At 34.4% G+C, this 27,973-nt stretch overlaps 1 protein-coding gene across 2 annotated transcripts in view; it reads left to right on the top strand.

The window, feature by feature from the left end:
- SYN2 (synapsin II) overlaps positions 1–27,973 on the top strand; it is a 180,722-nt gene that overhangs the window by 120,957 nt on the left and 31,792 nt on the right. Inside the window, exons 6-9 of one of the 2 annotated variants that reach the window (XM_082768170.1) lie at positions 12,409–12,471; positions 14,969–15,111; positions 19,831–19,905; positions 24,003–24,105. In XM_082768170.1, the coding sequence (XP_082624296.1) occupies positions 12,409–12,471; positions 14,969–15,111; positions 19,831–19,905; positions 24,003–24,105 (384 nt within the window). The remainder of the gene's footprint in view (positions 1–12,408; positions 12,472–14,968; positions 15,112–19,830; positions 19,906–24,002; positions 24,106–27,973) is intronic. The other variant, XM_082768171.1, reaches the window with a different exon arrangement.

The following is a 27,973-nucleotide window of genomic DNA, read 5'->3' on the forward strand; positions in this document are numbered from 1 at the left end:
TAGGTGTACACAAAATAGTTTGTTACGTATACATAGATGTGTACATGTTTCACAGCAGCAGATTTATTTTTTTTTTTAAACAGTAAGTTAGTTTTACCACTAATAGATGCTCAGACTCTTCTTTTTATCTCATTCTCCTCAGAGACACAGTCAATTAAAAAATATATAAATAAAATTATTTGAATTAGGTCTTATTTTCAGATTTTAGATCGAGGTTCAAAATTGAGCTGGGAATGTTTTACATGATATCGTGATTTAGTGATTTAGTTCAAGCATTCATGCTTTGTTTTTTTTTTATTTTTTTATTTTTTTTTTGTCTTAAGTTTTGGCTTCAATCATAAGGTTAGATCCAGGTCCAGGTCTAACACCTGAAAATAATTTAGACTTGTTAACATCTCTGTTCTTACTTGGAGGAAATTTACCTTTTTTCAGGAAGCTTTTTATGTGAGTATAAAGATGTGAAACCTTATTCATGTTTTTCTATTTTCAGGAATAAGGTTTTTGTATTTTCTGATAAATCTTAATTATGAAAAAATAAGATTTGTCAAGTATCTTTAAATTCCAAAACTAATGCAAGATAGCTGAGAAGTATCCTTAATTCTTTTCTGTCTGATGCATAACATGGGTGGTGAAGAATCCTTGAAGCCAATGCACAATTCACTTTGTCCATGGAGGTAACTTTAAAAGCAACCTTCTATAGGTAAGCTGTTTCATGGTGAAATCCATGCATGGCTTCTGCCAGCCAGTACAGGTGAAAATAGTTGCCAAAACTATTTATTATATAGTCTGCAGAGAGTAGCAGACATGCGTTCCAAATACAAGGCTCTCATGGGTAACCACAATCATGGGTATTTTCAATTAATATCTAAACAATGACTTTATGACTAATGAGATGAAAAATGCAATTATTTTAGGCAAAACATTTGAACTGATATGACTGGAAAAAAAAAAAGAAAAGTTACAGAGAAGTTATATTCCAGTAAAAATTCTTAAACCCTTAGGGTATCATTACTTGAGAGAGGGACCCATCTCCTGAGTTCATGCCATTGCACAGTAGTCTATAACTTTACAGAAACAGGAGTTAGAGAGGCAAAAAGGGGGCAACTTGAAAGAACATTCTCATCAAATTGCAATTGTTTCCAGTCTTTCAAAAACTATAGCTTTTTGACCAGTGATGCTAGGCCTATATTCCTCCACTTTTAGGTAGTTCAGAGAAAATGGTATATTCCTCAGACGATTTATTTTCCTATAGCTGATATACCAGGTGTGTGTAAAGGAATTGAATTGTGACTAAAGTAATGGTACTTCTAGTGGAAGCAATATTATCATTTTACCATTTATTACACTATGGCTGTTGCTCGGGTGTCACTATTGGCTATCTAATGTGCCTTAAGTCAGAATGACATTTGCAAAAAGAAAAAAGTGATTGAGAGTTTTTCTAATCTGAATTTAGAAATATTTATATCATAACATTAGAAAAGGATTTTACTAAGTCTGAAAATCTCTGTACTTGGGAACATGATCTCATAAAAATGCATTTTTAGTCTGTTTATCACAGGAACCAAATATCTGTAGCTTTTGTATCGGTGCAGTGTTTGAGTACCTATGGCCACAGTATCAGTATCAGTAAACATTAGGTCTTAGCTTGAAGCTGCACTGTTTTTTCATATTATAGTTCATATTTTTAATTGAATGAATAAAATTTTAGATCTAACTTCATTAGTTATATTTTGACCCTGTAAAATACAGAGATTACTTCCAAAAACATTCCTTGGTCAATATGGAAGTAAAAATACTCTTTTATCTTTGGTAATAGTAAAGAAAAGGTAGACAACATTTCATAAACACAAGCAGACTAAAGCAAATGAAACACTCGGTCTTCTTCATTTTGTATAAAAGGACTAACAGTACATTTTCACTACACTGTTATGTTATAATGTTGATTTTCCTTTAGTTTGATAAATAAGCCATGATATCATAGCAAATTATGTCAAAACACTAATGAAGTATGAAGAGTTGCAGGATTAAATAGTGCCCACTCCCTGGTTATGTTCTGATATAACTAACACTAATAAGAAACAGAAAACTCCCTGTATCAAGGGACATAGTTACACTGACTCCTTCAATTCATTATTGGCACAGTAGAAAAAACACTTGGCACTTTCTCATTTCTGTCCAGCTAAATAAGACCAGTGTAGGACAATTCATTTCTATTTTCTAGTAAAATGCAAGAAAATAACAAGGATTGGGATTAATTCACTATATTTGTTGATGTGTACAGTACAGAAAGAAGGCAGAACACCTAGCAACAGTCAAATCAGCTTCATCATTCCATTCTCAATGGATACTGTAAAAATGTGTATTCTTATAATTTTGGAGGGGCTTTATGGACTGTGGGTTGTCATGTTCCTTATTATTTTTACTACCTAGCATTGTCATCCATCAACAGCATTCTGGAAAATCTTGAAGGTCATTAATTGCCAACTTTGTTTCTTTTTCATCTAATGGTCCCCAGAGACCCATATTAAGAACACTCAATCTCCCTTTGTTTTGATACTATGATTTTATGATACTCTCATCTCTTCCCCAAGAAGACATCTCTTAACTGTTTCCCCTCTATAGTTTTTTTGCTTGTTTGTTTGTTTGTTTTTAAGAGGCAGCGCTATGAGTTCAGTTTATAGTTTCCTGGATACTGATCAAGAGTATTTCTGCGGGCCACCTTGAATTGGGTACTTTGACTTATGTCAAGTTGCTCTGAACTGTGTTGCATAGGGATTGTCCATACAGCTTCTTTAAAGGCTATTTAATTATGATGTGATATACAACAGAAAGGTTGCTTTCCATTCCAGCTGTCAAGCAGTTTGAATCTACATGGTGTTTTTTGGTTGGACTGCTTGCTCAGCACATTAGCTCCTGACTGTCTACAGAGTATATATTTTTTATCTATATCTATCCTATCCTCTTTCTACTGTGGAAAATTAATCTTATTTTAGAATGATTGCAGGCAGGAATCTCCACAGTAATAGTTTATCTGTTGCCTTTTTGATGCTTTGCTGGAGTTCTATATTCCCTAATTTTCATTTGGTGTTGCATTTATTTTTCCTATAAATAACCTGGAATAATCACAACACACATCCCATCCAAAACCTGTATAATTATATTATAATTATATTTTTTTTATAAAATCAAAATTAGAATAGTATTTTGCAAAAGAGAAAAGCTTTCATGGATTTTAAACTCCAGTATCTCCATATGTACTATAGCCCACTTCAAAAGGGATGGTACTTAATGCTGTCACTTCCTAAATACTCTAGTTAAAAAATGCACTCAGTTTATGGTCACAACAGTTAGGGTCATTTTTTTTGTAAGGTGGTGAAATGTTATTTTGTTTTAGAGGAAGGAGATTGCAAAATAGTTGATAGAATGATTGGAATGGAATGAGACACTGACGTTCCAAAATTAAAATATAATTAGTCTCTGCCAAGATTTTGTCTTCTCCAGATTTTCTATTAGAAACCTGTGAGAACTGCTCTTTTTGATTCACTGACATTATAGTTAATGTTTTTCTTGTTCATGAAAATATCTGTTTTTATGCTGTACTGACATTAAAAGTGTAAGATTTTTCTACCAGAAGGTCACTTGTGTATTGATTTAGATAACTTCTTTTTTTAATTGAACAAAGTATGTTGTGACAAAGGTATTTTGGATTGATTTCCTGGTTCAGACTTACTTGCCAGTGTCCCTTTATGCACTAAGGTCATGTAAAAACATGTATTGATTTCTGTGAGTACAAAGAGAGTTGGCTTCATAAGATCCAGTCTTATGAGGTGATGTTAATGGCAGCTGAAGGAACTGTGTATGAGAGGTACTCAGAGAACCCAATTTGGCATCAGCTCCCATATTGCACTCAGTCTATAAGCCATTTTAACCCTCTGTTTGGAATGAAAAAATCACAATTAAGCTGCATTTGCCTTTCTGATGGCCTTGCACACTGATCAATTAATGCTCTACTCTTTTCATTCACTCAAGCTTTTAGATTTCTTTAACACTCATGTTTCTGAAAAGATAATACAAAGTGTTTAAATTCCCCTTGGCTTGCTACCAGTGTAAAGGGACTATAAAATATTCCTGCATACAGATTTTTACACCTAGTTATTTTCTGTCAAGGTACAAGACAGTAGAAAATCTGGCTCAATATCTTTGAATTGTTCTTTGTTGAGAATAACAGCTGCTTAAGCATGAGGTTTCTGCTTTTCTTAATCGTGAGAGGAATATGTTGAGCTACCCCTGCTGGTGAGAGAGAGAGCTTCTGCATGTCTGACCCAAACTTTTATCTTGGGATTGTTTTTTTTAAACCAAATAGACCAGAGAAAGTCCTGCTTGTTTATTGATTTAGGACTCTTCCTGCCTGTTTCTGGGAAAGAAAAAAATGAATAAAAAGCCACCTTCATTATTTCATTTTTAATTTCCTCTCTCCAAAGTAAGCAGAGCAAAATTAGATTTAGTCTGTTGCATATTCCACAAATAAATTACATGGAACTAGAGTGGTTAAATGAACTTTGCTTGGGGATTATTGGAAAGATAAATATTTAAACACTGAACTTGAGGTAAGTTATGTTTATGAAGTATCTATTTTTTTGTGTTGCAACTTTTTTCTTTCTTTTTTTTTTTTTTTTTCCCTTTTTCTCCTTCTAGTCAACTCAACCATGAGGACATTAAAGTCAGGATGAATGCCCCTTCAAAAAACTGTTTCCTGCACTGTTGCCAGCAGAGCACCTTTTTTTTTTTTTTTTTTTAATTAGATGATATATGCCTAGTTGTATTTTTATATACAGCAATGAATGTATTTTACATTATATCTTGGTTAAATAATAAAAAGTAAATTTACAAGAATTCAAATTATTTCTTGAAAATAAAATATATTATGTAACTGTAAGCATTGTTTAAAAATACATAAATTGCAGAAGCACTTACAACCCTTTGAGCAATTCAGTGTATGAAGCTTAACTTTTAAGAATTTATATTAAATTGATAGACTTACAGTGATGCAATCACAGGATGAGACTAGGAAGCCTGGCTCATAAACTTCAGAAAATTTCTGAAAGAGGAAACGATATGTGTTATTCCTATTACATACAGGAAAATACAAAAAATAACACAGATGAAGACTCTACTGGTTAGTTAAATAACCACCTACCAGTTAACAAAGCAATATCATCAGTAATATAGAAGATAATAACAGTGCCTTTGGGTATTAGATATCAAACTAGAATACTTATTTCTACAGTAGAAAGTATGATAAACACATTTATGAAATCTTTAAGTGCCCAGATATTAAAAAATAGTTAAAATGTAGATAGATAAACGTTGCTTATCTTTGTAAAGTCAATACAAATAACCTTCAGTTTTAAAACTGATGCAGATGAAATTGCTTCTGAGTGCAAGTCAGTTTTATTGTTACTGGATAACTTCCATGAATGTAATTTATAGTCTCTAGTGTATTTTAATGAGAAGTTAAAGTATCTATAATGGTCAGAGTTTACTAAATGGTATTACATTTTCAAATTTATCCTAATTAAGAGCATAGGAACTTCATAGCTATCTAAAATTAAATATTTTTTTAATTTATTACAAAATGGAAACATATTTTGTAGCTAGTTGTGGTGTTTTATGTAGAGACCTCTGTGCAGTGTAACTGTGTAGAAAAATGTCCTGCAGTGCCAGTAACCAACAGGCTTCCAAGCAGTAGAAATGGGGATGTGGTGCATTTTGGCCATTGAACCTAAACAGGACCAGGCGTACACAGCTCTGTGAGTTCAAAGTCAATGCTTAATTGGACAATTCCTTCAAATTTTATGATGGTAAAATCATGTCACACTCTTCAACTAATTCGAATTCCATTCAGGGAAAATAAATAAATAAGTAGGATTTCTGACTAAGAGCTTTAGGCTTGGCTCAGGTTTAGAAGAGAATAAACTGACAAAGCAGAAATACATTGTAAGAAAGGGATGTCAAATCTCTGATCTCTGCATAGATCCTAAAAAATGAACCTACATTCACCAGACTAATAGTGCTGCCAGCTGCCTCTAGTTACAACGTATGTTTTGTTTCTTTTTAAAACACAAGTTAAGTTTATTTTGTCAGGTTCACTGGAAGGACATGGCTCTTGTTGAGACATTCAAGTAACAGGAATTTTTATCCTGGTGCTGCTGCTGCTGCTACAGTGGAACTGCAAGCACAGGACAAAAATTTCAGTTTAAAGGAAATCACAGTCATGAATTCAAGATTAGAAGCACTAAGTACACCTTAGTAAGAAGTACTCTGGCAGATCATTTTTTATTTTTCAGCATAGTGCATTGAAAATACAGGCAGCAGTATAGTGTAAACTGGAGGTCTTTAAAAGACATTTAGATGTAGAGCTTAGTGATATAGTTTAGTGGAAGACTTGTTAGTGTTAGGTCAGAGGTTGGACTAGATGATCTTAGAGGTCTCTTCCAACCTAGATGATTCTGAGCACAACATTAATCAGATAAGTGTTCATGAGCTTATCTGTTAATTACCTGTTAATCTTGTTAATTAACTGCTCAGAGGTCACAGTTGTAGCGCCTGTTTCAATACCTTCCTTTCTACAGAGCAGTTTTCATATTCTTTACTCTTCCCAGGTTTTCTCTGACCCTGTAGCCATTGTTACTGCTTTCTACCAAATTCATTTACAAAACTGTGACGTTTATTGAATGTTGTAATTTTCTGCTTCTTTTCACACTTCATGCCTGATGGTGTCTTCTTGTTCTGCACCTATTACATGGTAGTTCCAAAAGGGTGATCTCAACAAAACAAGCATCCCAGGCTTGGTGACTGTTTCCTCCACTCCCCCATATTGCGGACTAATGGATATACCCACATGTTTTGAATTATGCTAATGAATACTTTTACAAATATTCTCTGTGTGGATAATGTTATAAATGGCCATTTATAACAGATAACAAACTAAATCTTCTAGGATATGGATTATTTCCTTTTTCTTAACCAGAAAAATAAATAAATAAATAAATAAATAAATATTATATATATCCTTTGCCAAGTTTGGTGAGAAGATGAAAGGGGAAACTGTGTTTAATCTTTAACTATCTTTTCTTCATATTTGGCTGGCAGGGTATTCTTACTTTTTGAAGTGAAATACAGTCTGTACACAGATAGTTCCCTATTTGCATATGTGCATCTGCAGATCTGAGGCCAGGAGCTTTCACATCTTTTTGTGCTCATGAGTTTATCTGGAACTCATGGTTTTAATGGTTGTCTGATGTCTCAACAGCTGTTCTGTCAGTACTTATCCTTTCTGAGTACCTGTACCATTTGACTGGTGTCCTTTTAACCGCTTTAATTTGGCAATTTTTTTCTCATATTCTAGCAATGTCAAAGGCTAATTACAGAATTTTCTGAAATGGAGCATTCAGTATTTCACTGTTCTTTCACTGTAATTATTAATAAATGAGATCCGAGAAAAAGTTATGCCAGCCCCAAATCTTTTATACAAACAATATATGTGACTTCCTGGAAATATCTTGACATTTCAGAAGAGCGGTATGGTATTATTTTGCAGCTTTTAGGCATTTTAAATACATTCTGACCAGTGACTACTGAATCTTTAAACTTAATTTGTGTTTGAAGTCTGTTCAGTAATTATCCTAGCAATATTGAAAAGGGGTGTTTGATATAATAACTTACATCAGCAGAAGAATAAAAATCCAAAGCATTTCACTGCTCTCAACATCAACAGTTGCCAAAAGCTTTGTGGTCTCAAGCTAGCTAATCCAGCAGATGTCATGACATGATTCTGAAAGACTTGATATTAGAAACATCTTTCTGTGATACATTTCAAAACTATTTGTTGTGAATGCATGCTTGCCTTAATTATTGTTTGTTCAGCAATTCGAGAATATTGGGTTAAATTTCTCCTTGGATTTAGTAGTTCTGCCAGTATAACTTATTCTTGAGATAATTCTTTGTCTATTATATATCTAAATAGTGTAATTACAACGAGAATTTGCATTGTATTTTCTCCCCCTTTCCCTTTCAGGAGGGGGAGTGAGAGAGCAGCTGTGGTGGAGCACAGTTGCCCACCCAAGTAAAACCACCACAATGTCAAGAATGAATGAACTCACAGTATGAAGGAGCTCTGTATTAGCAACCATAAGATTTTTTCCGTTTTTTAAGTATGTAAATTCTCGCTATTAGTATATGATGGAAAATCCTAAAAGCTATCATTTCAGAAAAGCAAATTCAATGCTAAATATTTTTCATTTTGAAATTTAGGAATCTAGCGTTCTCTTGCCCAGATTTTAAAGCCATTCTCCTTCAGATGTTTTACTACTTCCTTTCATCTGTAAAACATGATAGACTTTTGCTCTATAGATAAAAGGAGCACCTACTCCTAGTAGTACCTTATCGTAGTCAGCATCTTGAGCCATGCAACTTATTCCAAGCTATTCTAAGTTGTTCTGCAGAAATGAAATTTCATATTAATTATAAAATAACAATGTGAGGAGTTAAAACCACAGAAATGAAAACATATAGACCAAAACAGTCTTTTTTAATTTTTAGTAGGTGATAAAACATTTTAATACTCAATGTCATTATTTTGATTAATTACATTGTATTAGCAAACATAAGTAATGTATCTCGACTGTTTTTTATGTAGGTTCCAACAAAGAGCTATGACAGGTTTTCCAGTTGCTGCATTTATTTATTAGCAATCCAAACATAGTTATATCTATCTTTGGAAAATTCTATCGCATGTTTGACACATTTATTCTCCTTTCTCACTAATTAATAATAATACATTATAGTTTATCGTATTGTTATTTAAGTTACAGTGGAACTGTTTATACAAAAAAAAAAAAAAAGTAAAGAAAAAGAAATTTAGATACATTTCAGGTATGTTTTATGTATATGTCAGAAATCGTGTGGTTTAGACCACTTCCATCTCTCATACATATGAACCTGCCAAATGTATCAATGCAATTTCTGTTGCTGGTCTTCCAATTTTGAATTCTGATTTTTTCCATTTTTAATTGTCACAGCAGAATTTATACTTAACCAAATTAAAGAAAACCTTTAGCAATATTTTCATATTGCTGGGAGGCCTTTCCCTCCCAGCAATAGAATTGAAAGAAAATGGAAAACATGCAAATGACTCACATGCACCAGGGGAGCTTTAGGTTAGAAATGAGGAGACATTTCTTCTCAGAAAGAGCAGTCAGGCATTGGAACTGGTTGCCCAGGGAGGTGATGGAGTCACCATCCCTGGAGGTGTTCAAGAAAAGTTTGGACCTGGTGCTTAGGGACATGGTATAATGGGTGACATTGGTAGTAGGGGGGTGGTTGGACCAGATGATCTGGGAGGTCTTTTCCAACTTTAGTAATTCTCTGATCCTATGATTAGTACCAGCTCTATTTAAAACTGATCCATTCATACTTGCTAGACCTTCTTTCAAGGTAACTTACTGCCAAGTAACTATACTGCAAATTAAAATGAAACCCATGACATTTTCAGTGTCAGTTTCGTTCACCCAAATGTATGAGAAGTCTTCAGATTGCCTGCTCTGCTAAGATGAAGTAACAGAAAAGAACAGATTGGGAAGAGGTGAGAGGAGGACTCAAACTGAGTTTTCTGCAATTTCAATAAGAAATTTCAGTTTTCATGATAGTTTGATAGAACAATACCACACACAATTGGAAACTAGTTAGTATTAGCAAAGTGACTGTATGAAGGCACACGTGTAGAGCCTCCATATGCAATGGGAGAACTGTGGTAATTACAGTAATAGCAGGAATAAAGAAACACTGCTAAAAAAGCAAAATAATTACAACTTCATCATCTCTGGATTTGTGGGCCTGTCACAGTGATAGATATGAACAAGAAAAGCACTGGGATAACTTAATATTTCACCTTCTATGCTAGGTTTTTGTCTGTCTGATTTTGCAGAGCAATATTCAGTGTTTTTTTCCCTGCAACAACTTATTCTCTTTGTCTATATTGGGATGTGGTATACCACATGAAATCTTGATATTGGACTCCAGAGCAAAAAGAACAGTATTACCTTAAATGTTGTTAGCACATTTTTCTAAGGGAGAAAGCAGAGGTTTTTTTTTTGTTTTGTTTTGTTTTTTAAGTTAGTGTTTGTTCCTGTGGTCAATAAAGGATTCCACAGCTATGGAATCACGGGAAAATACATGGTCCTCTTAATTACAGGAGTGCCATTTGTATTGCTATACTTAGAGGTCTGCCAGCGTTTCCATTACAAAGCCTGTTTCAGTGGTTTATAGTTCAATCATAAAAATGTGCTGCTGCCATTATGAATCTTGAGTCAGGCAATGATTTGTTCCCACCTCCTCAAAATTGAAAAAATAAATTAAGAAAAGAAAAAAAAAAGTATTTATAAAAAAAAGTATCTGGTTTTAAAATATGAAAGCAATAAATAACTAGATGTTGACTATATAGGACTTTGAATTTCTACAGTTTAAAAAGAATTTTATTTTGAAACTAATCGTGTTTTTTAATGCTTACATGATTATAAATGCCTTTAACTTAAATTGGTTACATTGGAACAGCTCTAGAAAAGTAACCAAAACAGCTAAAAGTATTCTGCATTCAATGCTTCTTGAACCTCCGTACACAGTAATAAAATAGAATGTGTCAGTATCACAAAGTACTCTTTCATGTACAGCTCATTTACATCCTATGTTCTTTGCTTCAGGATAACTGAGAGCATTGAACTGACTATGTAAGTGAAGACGTGTAAAATGCCATTAATTAAATATATTAATTTATTATATTAAGTATAATCCTTTTGTACCTACTTTAATTTTACTCTTAAGTTAAATTATCCTTTGATATAATATACCTTTTTCCTGTTTTGTACTATATCCAAGAGATAAATACAAGTATTTTAGTATAACAAATTTTGGAAATAAACAGCATGCAAGCACTCTCCTAGTAATTTATTGGATGAATTACGCAGGGAACTCTAGTCCATTACTTTATATATGAAGTTTGCTCTGTTCATGCTCACAAATTGAAATCTCAGCTGCAGCTGGGTCATACAGAAACAAAAATATTTTTCCAAAAAGAACTATTAGGAAGTTATCTTCTCTTATGTCAGAGTACCTTACCAGTGAATTTATAAGTTTATTCTTAGCAAAGGATGTTCAGCATTACAAAAGAAATCTCAAGCTTCTCTTGTAGAGCCCTCAGTTCATAGTCACTTTCAGTTATGACAATCAGTATAATTTTGGAGAGGGTGGGGAAATATAAAAAAGCAAGCTCCATTATATATTTTCCTAGTAAAACAGCTGTAGACTCTAATTTAAGAAATGTCCTTATATTTCTTAATATAGAAGAAGGGGAGGGGAAGGAATAGGTCAAACTGATGCCAGTGGCACATCCTGTTGAGCAACAGTGAAGTGAGTGGGAACTGGGAAGTCAGGAGATAACAGCCATCCGCTGTGTCTGTTAGAAAAGCTTCCATGCTAGATGTAGGAAATTACAAATGGGCTACAGTGATGGGTGTCAAAAGTTCCAGCTACACTGTGACAGGCGCACCAGAAATGTCAGTGAAATTCTAAGTGGATCTTCCTTAACTTTTTTGTCATCTTTGGCTGGATGGTCTTTAAGGAGATTAGAAGATGGGGTCTTTTTTCTTTTCCTTTCTTCCACTAAAACTGTATAAAGCATTCACAGCAGGATAAAATTACCCCCTGGAATAAGAGCACTAAAATCTGGGAGAGGAATCTATGAAACTTGAATTAGTGTATCTGACACTGAAGAGCTGCCATGCTGTAAGTAAACACCAATCTTGAAACTTAAAACTGCCAAGAAACAGAAAAACAACAGGCAGTGAAGTCTGAAGTGTCTAGTGCTTCTCCAAATCAAAAGCTATCTAAAAAGTTGCAAATATTTTTATGATAGTTCACAGAGGGGGATTTTTCCCTGAACCCTAACCTAACTTTAACGATACAGTGCTCCCATTGTGCATATAGCTGCTTCAGAGGACTTTTTCCTAAAATGACTTTACAATAAGCAAAATCAACTGCCTCTCAAACTTCTTCCAGTAAATACTTACATTTCCCTGAAACTAACCCTAAAATAACCAACATCACTTGTGATTTTGTGATCAGCTGATAGATGGTAAGCAGAGCAAGATTTAACATATCCCAGTTCAATATAGATTAACACTTATGGTTAAATGAAATATCAGAACAATCTGTAGATGCCTGTTCAAATAACCATGTGGCAAAAACAGATTTGGCTACATTACGGTTGTTTAAATAATTTTCATAAATAATTTAGCTTAATCATTTAACTCTTAGTTGATTCCTCTAACATTTCTTCTTTGTTTTCCCTCTTAGCTAACAATGCCAACATTTCCCGTTGTTGTGAAGATTGGACATGCTCATTCAGGCATGGGAAAGGTGCAGATGCTACTTACTGCATGTTAGGAGGCTGGGTGTTTGTCTAAAATAAATGCATGTTACATTGTTTCCTGGATATTTTAATTTTCACTGTCCAAATTCTGTCTCTGATCCTTGCTCCTGCAAATCTCTACTTGTCTGTTATTCAAGAAAGCACCTCTCTTTAGGAAAATACTTGCATAATATACAACATATTTTCACATTAACATGTAGTCAGGCAGTTGTCCTTTGTAGGACAGTTTTGGAAACATGCTGAGATGCTTTCCTGAACCTGAACCTTGTTTATTAATGTAGTTGACTGTGGTGAAACTATTGAAGAGTCAAGGTCTGTCTGTACAATCCAAATTTTTGGACCTGGGAATCTAGGAAGATTTTGCCTTGGTTCTCTGCTAGTTTCAACTTGATACAGATTTCTTCATTTCCTGTCTTAATGTATTCTCTGTGATTGTTTCATACCACTATATAACTGCTGCTTTCTTTCTCCAAAGTAATTGCATTCAGTGGTGAGTACAGTTGTTTTGATATCACTTATCTCACAATGATGGTTCAAGGGATATGATTTAAATCCCACTTTCATTGATGTCAATGAAAATTTCTAGTCATTACCAATTAACCACCTTCTCTCACCGAAAACACTTTAATGCTGTAAGTGTTTTAGATTTAAAATCATCAGAGAATAGTTACATTTATCATCTTGAATCTCCAGAAGCTCCATAACATAATATTTGACACTAGCAATAGAAATAGAAAGATGATTTATTTGTATTTTATTCAGTAATTATGCAGCTTGTATATTATATTCAATGCCTATGACTGCTTTATTTAGTACTTAGTAAGTCAGTGGAACTCTGGCAGCCAGCTTAATTGAGAGCAGAATTAACTATTAATTACTTAAACTGTGGTTTCTGTGGATGGCATACATGAAGTATTATGATGTTTATACTGTATTTTCAATATTCACCTCCTGTTTATAGAAAAAAGGAGATATTCGACAAAAATATTCAGCATATCAAATGTCTACAAATAAAAAGAAATTTAGGTGTTGGTGGTTTTTTGTTTGTTTGTTTGTTTGTTTTTTGTTTTTTGTTTTTTTGTTTTTTTTTTTTTTTTTAGCTATAAAGTATTTTAAGTCTTTAAAGATTAAATGCCGGTCTTTTGTAGTGAAAAGTTTACTGTCAGCCCAAATAAAGGTTCTTCTCATACCCTAGTCCTCCCTAGAGGGACACTACTAGGAGTAGTGTTTCCATTTGTCATAATTAGACTCACATAAGCTATTAAGCTTTCAGAAACTGAGTTGAGACCACTGTATCTGGTTCTGTGGCTCTCAAACAAATTACTCTGTATTGTTCTTAATCTGAATTGAGAGCAAATACTTAGGCCTTATGGCTTGTTTTGGCTTCACAAGATACCATTTAATATGCAAGTCCTATCTCACAGCTGTGACCACTGTTGCCTACAGGTCCCATTTTAAGTATCAGGTGACAGTGGAAGCAAATAAGATGCTGGACTTGCCAGAATGTGCAAACTCTCCTAATATTAGATAGCATGGTACATACTAATCTCTATTTCCTTTCCTCACCTTTCGGAAATATACTTTGGGTTAATGTCTTGTTGGAGACATAGCTTCCCCCTCATAGTTTCTACCAGCCCTAAGACTTCTCTTCTGAGTCACTTTTTCTCCCCATTTCAACCAGCTTCCTTTGAACTCAATGGTAGATATGTGCCCTCGCTGTCCAAAAGTAATACCCCTGCCTGCCATCTGTCCTCTAAAGTCTCCTTCTCCCTCTCCACTGAATTAATATTCCACAATTTTCCACCTCCCTCTTACTTCAAGATGTTATAATTGGTGGTATTAATACCCATCACCATCTTATCGTAGTGTTCGATATCTAGGAAATCCTACTCCTAGAAAGCCTGACTCCTTGCAGAGAAATAGGACAACTGATTCTGCTGTGTTGAGCCAGCCCTCTGTGTTCCATGTGAATATACCTTCATCAGAATATCTTTACGCCCTCATTTCCTCTCTCATGGGAGATAAGTGACACAGATGCGATAGTTCATGATGGGCTCCATCTACAATCATTTACGTGAGCAGTTTAGAAAAACAATTGCATATAAATTAGTGTCACGCATTATCACACCTTTGAAAATTCTCCTAAAAGCTGCAGATCCAAAAATTATCAATCAACACTACAAATAATAATAATAATAATAATAAAAAAAAAAAGAAAATTGGAAAGAAAAATAAAATCTACTGTTTGCAAGTTGCTTTCTGCAGATGAACTGGTAACATTTTGCCTAGGAAAGCAAATACCTTAATGCAGGAATGTTACAGAATCTAGAAATCAGATAAAATATCCAATACTTTTTTATGAACTCATGCTATCAAAAAACATATTTCTCATGAATGCCATTTACAACTGAAGTCTACATTTTATTCCTAATTGCTGTTTTTTTCTTTTGTATATGCTGTTTATTTGTGGTATGATGACTACAGATCAAGGTAGACAACCACTACGATTTTCAGGACATAGCCAGCGTGGTAGCACTTACTCAGACCTACGCCACTACTGAACCCTTCATAGACTCCAAATATGACATCAGGATCCAAAAGATAGGCAGTAACTACAAAGCATACATGTGAGCCAAAAACTTTTCTTCTTTCATCATTTATCTCAAAACTAATAAGCACCAATAAGAATAAGACTGTTGGATGAGCTTCTGAGTTGAAATGTGGGGACTCTATGCCTTCATTGTCATATTCTTCAGAAATATAGTATGTTAGACTTTCTGTATATATCAAGACTTTCTTCTTTAAGTTGATTGTCACTGAGAGGAGGAGAGTAACACAAAAGGTGAGCCTGCCAGAGTGGTTTTCCTGCTGATCTTTAATTATTTTTTCATTTAAAGAAATGGAAGGGGATTTGTTTTCTATAGAGGACTTGTTTTTGTCAAATTTTCTCTCCCTCTAAGAATATTTAGATGGCATTAATTCACACAAACCTGAACAATAAAATTTAATGGAAGGAAGTGCTCTTCTTTTAACATAGCAAATGTAAGAAAATCTTACAATGGCTTTCACGTATGTGGGTAAAAATCTCTTCTAATTTGAGAAGAGCTCTTGGAGGATCCAGATATGTTTAAAGATTATGACTATAGGGAGGTTAAAGTGGTGTTTCAGTTTTAGACACATTAAGCAAGAATAGCAAAACAGATTATGAGGTATTAGTTGAGTATGGTAACTGTCTTTATGCTTTTTTTTTTTTTTTACTGTGTTGACTATTGATTATCATTTCATTCATGTTTTTAAGACAAGTTAGATTATCTCATATTTGTTCCCTCATGCTTACAGTTTTGAAGCAGGAAAAAAAAACACGGATAAAAATACACATGCGTATCTAGATACACATACAAAGACATAATGCTAACTATTCCTGCAACATTGGAGAAATAAAAGACTTCTTGTATATTGATATTTGAAATAAAAATAAATTAAAAAAAAAAAAAAACAGTAAGGGGCAGTCAATTTTTAGTAGTAAAATTGTTTGAACTTTAAGCAACCTACAAATGTGAGAAGCAAAAGTTGGAGCTTGGTTAAAGAAAATGTGTGAAATATTTTTTAATGTTAAAGATAGACTTAGCATTAGGTCTCAAGTAATTTAGAAACAACCAACAAGCTCTATCAGAAATGCAAAACCTTCTGCCCAGGACTGGGGCAAAGATCAAAATGTATCTCCTTTGGTTGGTATTGAAGGGCCATGTACTGTGACTACCCCCCTGTGACATTACTCTCACAAGATCAAGACTGTATGAGCAACTGCTGGCCTCTCCTGACACCAGAATTGAAGGGGTATTTGAGAATGACTTAATAGTCCATCCGCCTCTCGCTGTGCATCTGAGCAGAAGAAAGAACAACACAGAGTAGGGTGGACATACTGTCCCCAAAGGTCAGATCCATCCAACAGTATAGACTGTTGGATGTTCTTCTGCTCTATTTTGAACACAGAACTATAAATTTTACAAAAAATGTGTTGGAAATTTGAGCTGGGAAATTTGAGTTGTGTGCCATAACCAAGGCAGAATCTTCAAATAAATTGCAAGATTTGGGTGGTTTCTGTAATCCTTGATCCAAAATTCCTGATTTTGAGCGGTAGCAAGGCACTCCAGAAACTTTATATCTCAAGCTCCCTACAGAATTTCAGATGTGTTGGGCCTACCCCAATACACAGCCTCTCCCTATAAGCTTAAGAATCAAAACCAAATGCTTTTGAATGATACACCTTTTAGTCCCTGGTTTCTCCAGGAAAGTCAATTGCAGTTCTGCTCATTTGTCTGACATTGATGTTCCAGACTGTTGACTTTTCCTGGCTTTAGCCCCATAATTTGAGGTATCCATCCTACTTTTAGGAAAAGTAGCACCATACTCCTACACCCCAAAGTCTTCTATATCTGTTCAAACAGTATCTTGGTCCAGATTCACCTTTTCCCAGACTTCTAACTTGCCTCTTCTTATCTCTTATGCCTTCATTTATTATTGCCCCAGATTCTTCCCTGCTCCTTTTATTCTACTCAGTGACATTCAACAGCTGTGCTCTCCCCCTACTTCCAGTCAACAGTCAGCCTCCTTTCTCTGCCTTAGACCTTGTCATGCAATTATTTCAGCCTCTTCAAGGGTAGGTTAGTGCTTGATAGGTTTGATAGGTAGATTTCTTGTACTCTGCTAGCCATCTCTCCCCTCCTCTCTTGTATATAATAAGCAGAGTTGATTTGTCTCTATCTTACAGCTCCCAAGTGGCACAGTCTTAGCACTAAAGCCCAGCTGTTAACAGTTATTGACATACCTCCAGATACCAGCAGTCAGACGCAATATTAGTAACTTGATGGTTCATTCTCTGTGGTAGAGACTGGACCACTACATTTCACAGGAGAGAGCCCTACATTTTTTTCCTTGACTTGAAATTAAAATTTGGTTTAGTCTCTGGAATAATTTTTGTAATAGTTAGCCACACAATGTTTATCATTTTTAAACACAAATGTTTCTTCTTCACAGAAGAAGCAGTTGGCCTAGGGGACAGAAAAAAAAAAAAAAAAAAAAAAAAAGTATAAAATGACAGTCTGTTCCTGCTACCTTTTATTTATTCTTATGTTTCTGTTCCCTCAGAAACTGAGTTCATCCAGATGCTAAAAGCCTAGCAATATTTTTTTCTCTAGATTCTTTCATAGAGTTAAATCAAAAAAATTAAATACTGATCCATTGTTAGAAAGCATCATGAAAGGAGAAGATTTACCAAATGTCTGTAAAATTCTTCATATGCATACATACACATTATGTCAGTGGTATATTGTTTTACAGCTGGTTCTCATTTTGTTCTGTGACACAGGAACAGAGTACTTAAAGAGCCACCACAAAAAATACCAGCTGAGCATTTGTTTGTGTAATTTAAAGAGAGTTATTAAGAGCTTCGGTTTTATAATTCTGTGGGAAATTGTGGTATAAGTGGATCCATGACTCACAAAACACTGGTGCTTATCATCTGTCAGTAGAGATTATAGCCAAAATGCAACATTGGATCCCTCTAAATACCACAGCTCTTCAAAACTTTTTGTGACGCATACTTAACTACACTTGGTACCATTACAGAATCCAACTGACTTAAAGGAAATAGAGTTTAAAGGGTCAAACACAGTGAAGAAAAACAGATAATGATAAAAACACATAATGATGTGAAAAACCCTTAGCAATTATCAGAACAGAAGTGAAGAAGGGAAAACTTACGTATTTCAGTAGTGGAAATCATACATGACTTTTATGAAATCATAACTAAGGTTTATCATACTAGATAGTCAGGTAAAGGCACTTTTGCATCACTTAGCCATGGTCAAATGGACCAGCCCCATTGTTTTGGAGTCTCTTGCATCAGTGGCTCCAGTCCACAAGCTGTCAAGATTACATCAGTTAGGGCGATGTCCATAGCATTCCTCTCAGTCTTCATCTGGTCCCTATGGCATCATTACAGCCATCCATACATCCCGTCTTGATTCTGCTTCAAGTTCGATAGGGGATGTTTCAGGTTGCGGAGTAAAAATACGGCTTAAAACATCTTTTCCTCGTTACTCAGCAGTGCTTCTTCACTACTCAACAGTGCTGAGGTTACATCAGTGCAGCTGAGCATCAGGAACTAAATACTTACTAAAAGTTTTCAGGACTTTTTTACTCTTTTTTTTTTTTTTTCTTTCTGAATTTGTCACACTTGTCTTCCTAAAAGACACCTTATCACCTTATATAGTACATGTTAAGGAATGCCTTTGAGAAGTCTGCAATAGAGTTCAGATGTGGTTTGTGAGAATTATAATCTCTCTTCAGAAAGCGTGTGGAGAAATAGTGAACTTAAACATTTCAATTGTTCTGTAAGTGCACACATACAAATAAATGTCACAAAATAACCTTATTACCAGGAAATACCTTACACATAGCATGTCATGTGGACCTTCCCTTTTCAATATATTCTCCCACAACAAAGAATAAGAACTTTACGCTTTAAAATTCAGCTACCTTTATGAGACTTCTGTAGAAACGTTGACATTCCCCCACAATTGCTACTGACCCTTGTAATTAGGTTAATGGAAAATGGAGACAAAACTATTGCTTCTACCTAGTATACTTTTAATATATTACAGATGTTTCGGTTATTTTATTAACTGGAAACACTTCATGATTTGTATCCTTAGCCTATTCTCAAAACATTTAGGTTTCAGAATAAAGCTATCTTCTCAATCCTGGTAACAGTCCTAGGGTCTGAGGAGGAGAAAATATATATATATATTTCTTACAGATAAAATAAAAGATGGTATACTTGAGCCCAAACTATGCTGCTTAGATTATATTAGTAAACTTGCAAAGAGTGAAAACTGGAGGAGAAAGAGAAGTCCAGCTCTATAAGAGATCAGAGATGTAGAAATCTTGACTTTAAAGTAATAGGACCTAAATCTGTAATGGTGTGGATTTGAAACGAGAAGCTGAAGCCTCACTTCCTTGACATTTGCACTAATAATATGTTACAGGCTATTCAATCCATTTATCACTGACAACAGTTTATTCCTAACACTTGCACTTAATCATAGTTTTAAAAATTTTCTTAAATGACTAAATGGGAAACAAAAATTTCACAGTATTGTCATACTTCATAATATTGTGATGCCTGTTAAAATTCTTCATGTTTTAGATGCTCTACTATAAGCTGTCAGACATGAAAACAATGTAAAAACTGCATTAAATATTAATATTAGGATCAGAGTAAATTAAGAGATAAGGAAGATATAAAACCACTGGCTGTTTTTGTAATATTTCCCCATTTTCAGGAGGACTTCCATATCCGGAAACTGGAAGACAAACACGGGCTCTGCAATGTTGGAACAAATTGCTATGTCAGATAAGTAAGTCCAGTCTCATGTAAAAGGTAATTAAAAATACATATATTATTATTATTATTATTATTATTATTATTATTATTATTATTATTATTATTATTATTATTATTTAATCACATTGGTGACATGCAATTCACAGTAAATGAAGATTCCCCATTCATTTTGGAAAAAAACCTTGGAATTAGATGAAAGAACATGAGCCAAGAGTTTCCAGAGGAGTTGTCTAGAATTAAGTATCCAAATTAAGTACTTAATGGTCTTACCCCATGTCACAGTGTTTTAAATTTTTCTCCTACATCATCGATTGTAACCAAGCAATCTGGTCTAAACACTGTCTCTTTAAATTGTATTTCTCTTTTCTATTAATTGTTTGTCATTTCTGAAACGTCTTTTCAACTGCACTGTCTTTTTGCCCAGATGCTGAGATATTCCAAAGCTTATTTCCTTCATATCATCATTCCAGCTCTGTACTTTGGTATACTATACTTCTCTTTTCTCTCTCATCCTTGTGCTGGTTACCTCTTAGTAATTCTGTCTATTACAGTATCCATGCAGTACCATTTTCAAGCTCCAGTCTCTTCAATAGTGCCCATTAGCTCCAATAACAACATATAGGCCTCTTTTATATGCAAAGTGAAGCTGTGAATTTTATTTTGTCCAGCTTCTCCAAAGTTTGCTACCAGTGGAAGCAAAACAATCTGTACAGTAAAAACATAATCTAAAAAATTCTAAAATTCAAGAGTATTTATTTTTCTGGTTTTGTTTGTTTGTTTGTTGTTGTTTTACTTTGATTTTTTTGTTTGGCTGGTTGGTTGGTTTTAAGTCTGGAACCTACACTAACTTGTTCCCTCTTATGAGCTGAGAGAGAGACAGGAGTTGAACCATTGCCTGCCCTAAGAAAGGTGCAAATAAATAAGATGGGAATTACAACTCCCTGCTGTCCAACCCCTGTCTAGACTGTGTCCTCACTGATCTCCCCTCTGGGAATGGAGTGGAGCCACATTATTTTCTCTTTCTCATTCTCCTCCCACCTTCCTTTAGAAAGTGAGGTTATACATTCACTGAGAGGGAAAAGAAAGTGCTTTAGTGAGCATAATTACAGTCCATGAACTACTTCTCTGTAAAAACGCAGGCACGTAAAAACGTTTGGCCATAAGGAAAACTAAACAGTAAGCATAGGCAATGAGTATAAAATGCTAACCTTGCCTAGCCACCTCACTGTAAATGCTCTATGTTGCTTTGCTGCTGCTTCCACTTTTGAATATAACACAATTAAAATATAGCAGGTATTTTCCCATAAAAAAAAAAAATAGCCAACAAAACAGAACTTCTTTTATGCTGATGAAGACAAAAGCATAGAAAAAAATGTATGTGTCCTTGTAACAGAAAGGGGTATGTATCTCATGCCATGCTTTTAGTTTGATTACACACAAAGCAGATAAAGGAAGAAAAGAGAAATTTGAAACTTTCTGAAGAGTTGAAGTACTTTAAAGGCATACCAAAAGCAATCAAATCTAATGAATGTGCATTTCAGGGCACTTATAATACATCTCATGATTTAGAAAAAAGTGTTTTGAAAGTGCTGCCTGAGTCAACATTGTTGACTGAATACAAATGTTAGTCTAGAAATTTGGAAAAGAAAATGGAATGTGGAGCAGTAAGGGATGATGATGAGGCACAAAATGAGAAAATTTCAGTGATACGTATTCATATTGACCCCTCCATTTCAGAGGCATTGCTCCCCAGATAGGACCAGAACAATATTTACTTATTGCACACACCTCATATTTCATGTCAGACACCCGAGGAACAGTACTTTGTTTTCTATCAGTTCTGAGGATGCTGCACTTTTTACTGGTTCTGGGAAAACAGAACCATGGCCTCTGGTCAAACCTACTGTACAAGCCTTGGGTTTACAACACTAGAGGAGAGTCCACTCAAGACCTCTCTTCCCAAACGTACCTGTATTTCTCCAGGTGTGCTTGTTGGCAGAGTATAGACTACTAGAAATTCTCTTAATTAAATCTGATTAATTTTTAAGTCTTTTAAATAAAATATAGTGTTTTTTTTGGTTGTTTGTTTTTTAATAGAAAGCTCAGATAGTTATTGTTAAAGACAAGTTTTGCTGTCCTCATGTCTTCCTAAGATACACATGGGTATTTTACAGAAAAAAAAAAGAAAAAAAAAATGTTTGTAAGCAAGTGCGCTCAAGCAGTCCAGTCAGTCAGTGCATCTACAAATGTTGGAATTGTCAGGCATCCAAAAAAAACTCTCATTTTGGACAAAAATGTTTTTCTCACAGGAAAAAAAAAAAAAAAAAGTTGCTGAAATACTACCATCAGGGTTTTTTCAAACATTTATATCATTTTTTTATTTTTTTATTTTTGTATTCTGCTTAACAGAACATTTTTTTTCCATTGCACAAAAAAACTATAAAGGATGTGACCTAATAAGTTTACTTGGAAAGGATGCCATTACCAAAGATATTTTTATATGAATAAGACTCGGCAATGAGTTTCCTTTGATCCTACAGTGAAGTCAAATGCTAGTTTTATAACATCATTTTTTTGCAATGGAAACACTATGATGTGGCATATTTATCATTATGTCTTAAAGACTGGATCAGGGAGGGAGGATCTATAAAAGGAAATAGTTCTCATTTATACCCAAATACTAGCCAATGAAAGAGAAAAACAAATATGATAAATAACTGCTTTAAAACAGTGTTTTGTTTTGTTTTGTTTTGTTTTGTTTTTTGAGGAAAACATCCTTCAATTGGTGGCATAACAGTGTCTGCCTTAATAACCCTTCAAGATCATATCATCACTTACTGGTGCTCAGGCACTACTGTGTTATTAGTTAATTAAAGTTCTCAATGCTATTTTGTGTCTATACATGTAAGTCAATCCTTGCCATTTAGCACACATACACAACTTACGTCACCTCAGAATGCTCTCAATGAAATATTACAGCTCCCTATATATGTCACTAACAGTTCTGTGCTTGATCACAGGAATTGCCTCACTCTTCTTCTAGAATGTCCCACTTCATTTCCTTGTTAGTCAGATAATCTCTCTATTCATAGGATGGATAAAGGTCTTCGTGCAAGAAAAATAGATCACATTACCGCATGTAGAATGGGTAAACTGTCCATTCCTCAGTTCATATTTCTTACCATGAGGTTAGCAATGAAATGCAGGAGTTCAGTGTTTTATGAAGCACTCACTTTGTTGTAGGAGCTGTAACCATTCTTCAGAGTTCTTTAAATTTCTGTTAAATTTTACTGTAGTGGCCTATAAACCTACATGAAGCATATTACAGTTTTCTGCATGCTACCTAACTTTTACTTAGTGTCATGTGACTGTTTCTTTTTCATCTTGTCTTGTCTGTTTTGTCTTGGTTTTTCTTTTGCCCTGTTCAGTAAAGTTTATATAAAGCTCATTGCTACTTTGAAATACAGTTTAGTCAGTAATTTAAGACAGAGACTCTCATTTTAGTTTTCCTGATAAAAGAATAAAACCCATACATAATTAAATACACTATCAAGTGTGGTAGGCAAGAGGATTGTCACACTTGAATCAGTGCACAGATGTGCCAGTTTGAATTTCACAGGAAACAGAACCCCCACCCCCTACTGTCTAAAACTCCTTGGCATCACTGTAGCTATAAAAACTGGTCAGAAGATAAATCCCCCTTCTAGGGAGTTCTCCCATAGTGCACAGCCACACCTAGCAAGCTGTGCTAGCATAAGGTGGTAGAAGTGGGATACCACTAAATGGTATTTGCGTTCCAGCATATCTTCAGGTTACTCACAGTTTAGAGCAGAGACATGTTTGGACCAATGTAAGCTGGGAGACAGCCAGCATAACACTAGCGAACGACACAGAGCCACAGCTTTTTTTTTGAATTCTGCTGGGAAAAGCAGAGTAATCTACTCAGAGTCTCTATGCTACTATTCTGGAAAAAACAAATTCAGTAAAACTGACAATATAGTGAAAATTCTGAGTTTCAAGCAACCCTTATATAAAGTGCAGTACTGGATTAAGCCTGTAAAAACAAAAGCATGATGAGATACTCACAGAAAAACTGTTTTTGTAAAACAGGTACAAGCTTTGGGTTGACACCTGTTCTGAAATATTTGGTGGTTTGGACATCTGTGCTGTTAAAGCTGTACATGGAAAGGATGGAAAAGATTATATTTTTGAGGTAAGCTATCCCACACTTTTCAATATATGCTTTATATATTACAAATATGAAAATAAAGAACATTTGTGATAGTTAGGCATTGGCCTATTTGTGTTTCAGGAAAGACTGTATTTTTGAGCAATGTTTAAATCATAATACAAAGCCACATGTCCAAGTTAGTGGCAACACTTGCTGGAAAATGTAACCATATCATATGGTAATGTTTTTTAGTGTTTCAGGAAATGTACACAAACTGCAAAACAAAACCAAATGTAGATGTCATATTTTCCTAGCCCTTATGATTTCTTTCCTAAGCAGGCTTACCAGTTTTTCCTGGAAGGCTTATAGATAGCATTATCCCAAGGGAAAAATTATATCTTTACATGGAAAGGGAAATTAAGAACAAAGTGTAAACAATTTTTATTTTTATTTTTTTTTGCTAGCCTAAATGTTACCTTTAGGATCTGATTCCTCATGAACTACCAATACTAGAAGATGTTGCTGTGGATCATTTTGAAAAGTTTTTTCATTTACCTTAAGTTTATTATGGATAAATGTAAACTTTGTCTACCCATAAAACAAGCTACCATCAGTTGCCTATCACACAATTTGGAGGTTTATGTTTGCTAAAGCAAAAATAAGAACATTTTTTCTAAACCATGACAGTAATCTGGTATCCAGAAGGAGGTTATAAATGGATTTCCTTCTTCAGTTATTTATATCCATTTATAACAGAAAAGCTCTGCAAAAATAAAAATATTTGTTTTGCCACAGTGTTAAACTTTTGTAATTTCACAAATTCATTTCTCATTATTGTAAGTGCTAAGAATTCCCAAAGCAATCAATAACACTTTAAAAGGCTGAGCAGCTTGTAGAATTACAAGCAAATCAAACATAATTAGTCACTACCTCCTGATATACCAAGGAAGATTTCAAGAAATCCTGTATCATTAGCCTGTCCAGCCAAGCCAGAACTTATTGTGTCTTACTGAATCTTAACTCGCTGTAATATAAAATGTAGGATTCCACACTAAACCTCCTCTTTTGTTCCTTTGTATAGTGCAGTCCATCCCACCAAAAGGTCCTGTTAAGTCTGTAATGGTTGCCCCAGTGAAACCTGACTGAGATTTGAAAAAGTGGAAAAAATATATTCTTCTCTTTCTGAGAACAGACTGCCCTGACTTCTGGTGAGACAAAATAGAGGAAATTCCTGAACATAAAATTTGTCAGGTGTTCCGCTTCACTCTTTGGCTGTAGGCACAGGTGTATCTCAGACATAGTCTGCTTACTGGGAAGGTATTGATTTCTGCTTACAATTAAAATCCTCTCCAGTACTTGGACTTTGACAGCTTCCCATATGCCATTCAAAGCTTTATAGGATACTCCGCAGTTCTTATGGCCCCTAAAAGTCTCAGAGGATCCCAATTTAGACACTTCCCAATATGACTAAATTCATTACATTGGGGGTAGCTCATACTGATTTGGCTGGCTTTAAGCCACTACATTTTTATACTACAACTTTAACTATAAAATAAATAAAAAAATAAAATAAAATAATAATAATTAAAAAAAAAAAAAAAGATTATTTTAAGACGTAAGATCCTAGTTACCTCATAGGGTAACACTTAAAAACTGAAAGATCACTGGCAAAAAGATACAAAGCTAGATTAGGAGACCATTCAACAAGTATATCCTTGTAAGAACAAGAGTAAAAAAAATCTTTCTTATTTCCTACAGACTGTAGCTAAATCTAATCTGAAAAATGTCTGGCTTCAACCCACTCTACTTAGTATCTCCAAATGATCTCTTTTACACCCTGCTCCCATTTCTTCCTGCTGTTTTCTGCTCCCAGTGGAAGTTAAGGATGCATTTTTTATTTTATTATTTGACATTTCTCTTGTATTCCTCATTTAGCAAATTCCTACCAGACTAAACACACCACTTCTATTAACTGAACTCCAGTTTCAACATTTTTGATACTGCATTGTTTTGAAATTTGAGAGGAAATCCAACCATTGCCATCGACTTCCACTGGTCAGTGTACACAAAGTAACCAAACTTGGTTGCTCTTTTGGGTAGAAGGAGAAGGGGGAGTAGTTTTTCCACAATGAAATAGCTAATGAAAATTATAGAATGGAACAACAGAGAACTTCAATTCCTGCTGCTGAACAAATGCTGTAGTTTTTCATGCCAGATACATTCATACTAAAACATAAAATAATTTAAAAAAAGAGAGAGAGTTCTGACTGCAGGACACATCATGAACTGTGTTTGTAGAGCATTTTTAGTACTGTACATAATAGATGTACAGTAAAAAAAAATAAAAAAATAAATGAGTGGATAGAAGCATGATAATTCTTGCTGTCTTATAGAATCATCTGAATTGTTTGGAAGATGGTAATGCTTATCAGCAGGAATATTTAGAATCTCTATAACCCATTGAAGTGTAGAATTGTTTGCAAAGTTCACATCCAATAGAACATCTGTAAAACTTATGATCATTTGCTACTAAAAAAAAACAGCTTACATCAACAGTTGTTGCACTATAATTGTAACGGTTATTGCACTATAATTCTGTTATAGAATGAAGAGCAGAAAAACATCTGTCCCCATACAGGAAAAATTTCTATTTTTTGTGTACTTTCAACATGGGAAGATAAATGTGTCATTAAAGCTAGCTTGTACATGCTGCAATCAAAAACCAGTAGCTGAACAGGACAATTGGTCTGTAAATGCTATGGTTACTCCCCAGTTGCAGTACCACACTGAAACCCCTGCTCTCAAATTTTCCTGGTGACTGGTACATCTATTACAAAACTAAAGCTTTCTGTGTTACTTACACTTTCATTCTGGACATGTGATCAGACAGGAAACATACAAACTTACTAATGTATGAAATAATGTATACAGATATGATCATTTTAAACCAGTGTAGCCACCAGCAGGAAAGCATACATAGGTGTTGACCAGATTCAGAATGAATGTGAATTAAGGTACAACAATGCTAAAATATCTTTCACATGTTCAGCGTTCTAGACAGAAAATACGGAAGGATTCTCTGTAATGAATTTGGGAGAACAGCATTTTACAGGAATGAGTACTTAATGCATATTTATGTTTTGACAAAGGTGTTCAACAAGAGCTTTGGAACATGCATAATTCAAGACAATAGTTTTAAAATTCCTACAGTACTTAAATATTACATGTAACACCACGTATGCATACAAAAATCCATTCTTAACTAATGTCATGTATAGGATATGAACTTTATATGTCTATGTTTGGAAAGCTATTAATTAACTTCTTATTTTCATTTACATTCAAATCCTATATCAATAATTTTATTATTTTGGTAATGTTGCCATTCAGCTGCTTTGTGATGGTCATGTTGTCATTCCTTGTTTTAACATTCTGTTTTCTTTCATTCCCCAAAACATGGAGGAACAAATTGCACCAGTGGCTGATATTACAGAATCAGAACGACACTGTGTCTCATGAATTTAATATTCTAGCTGTACTTCTTAAAAAAACAGTATATGAAAGTGATTTTTTAATCTATGATCTAGTACAATATGCTTACATTGCAGGTAAGACTGTATTGGTTCTTAATGCTAGATCCAGTCATCGTTCCCCACCTCTTCAAGATGGTTAATTTATTTTTTTTTTCTTTTTTAGTTTCTCTTCCATATATATTTTGTTAAAATAATATTTTTTACATAAGTTATTGTAAAGCTTCATGGCTGTTCAAGTTACAGAAAGTGTGCTTGCTGTAAGTAGAGTTCCTGCCTGCTCAGGAACAATGTGGAAGGATTAGAGAGCTAAAAGAAAAAAAAATGAAGGTTATTTAGTGACACTGAAATACAGTTCCAGACATTTAATTTCTACGTAC

Source organism: Aythya marila (assembly GCF_965140915.1).
Source record: "Aythya marila genome assembly, chromosome: 10".
Classification (NCBI taxonomy): Eukaryota; Metazoa; Chordata; class Aves; order Anseriformes; family Anatidae; genus Aythya; species Aythya marila.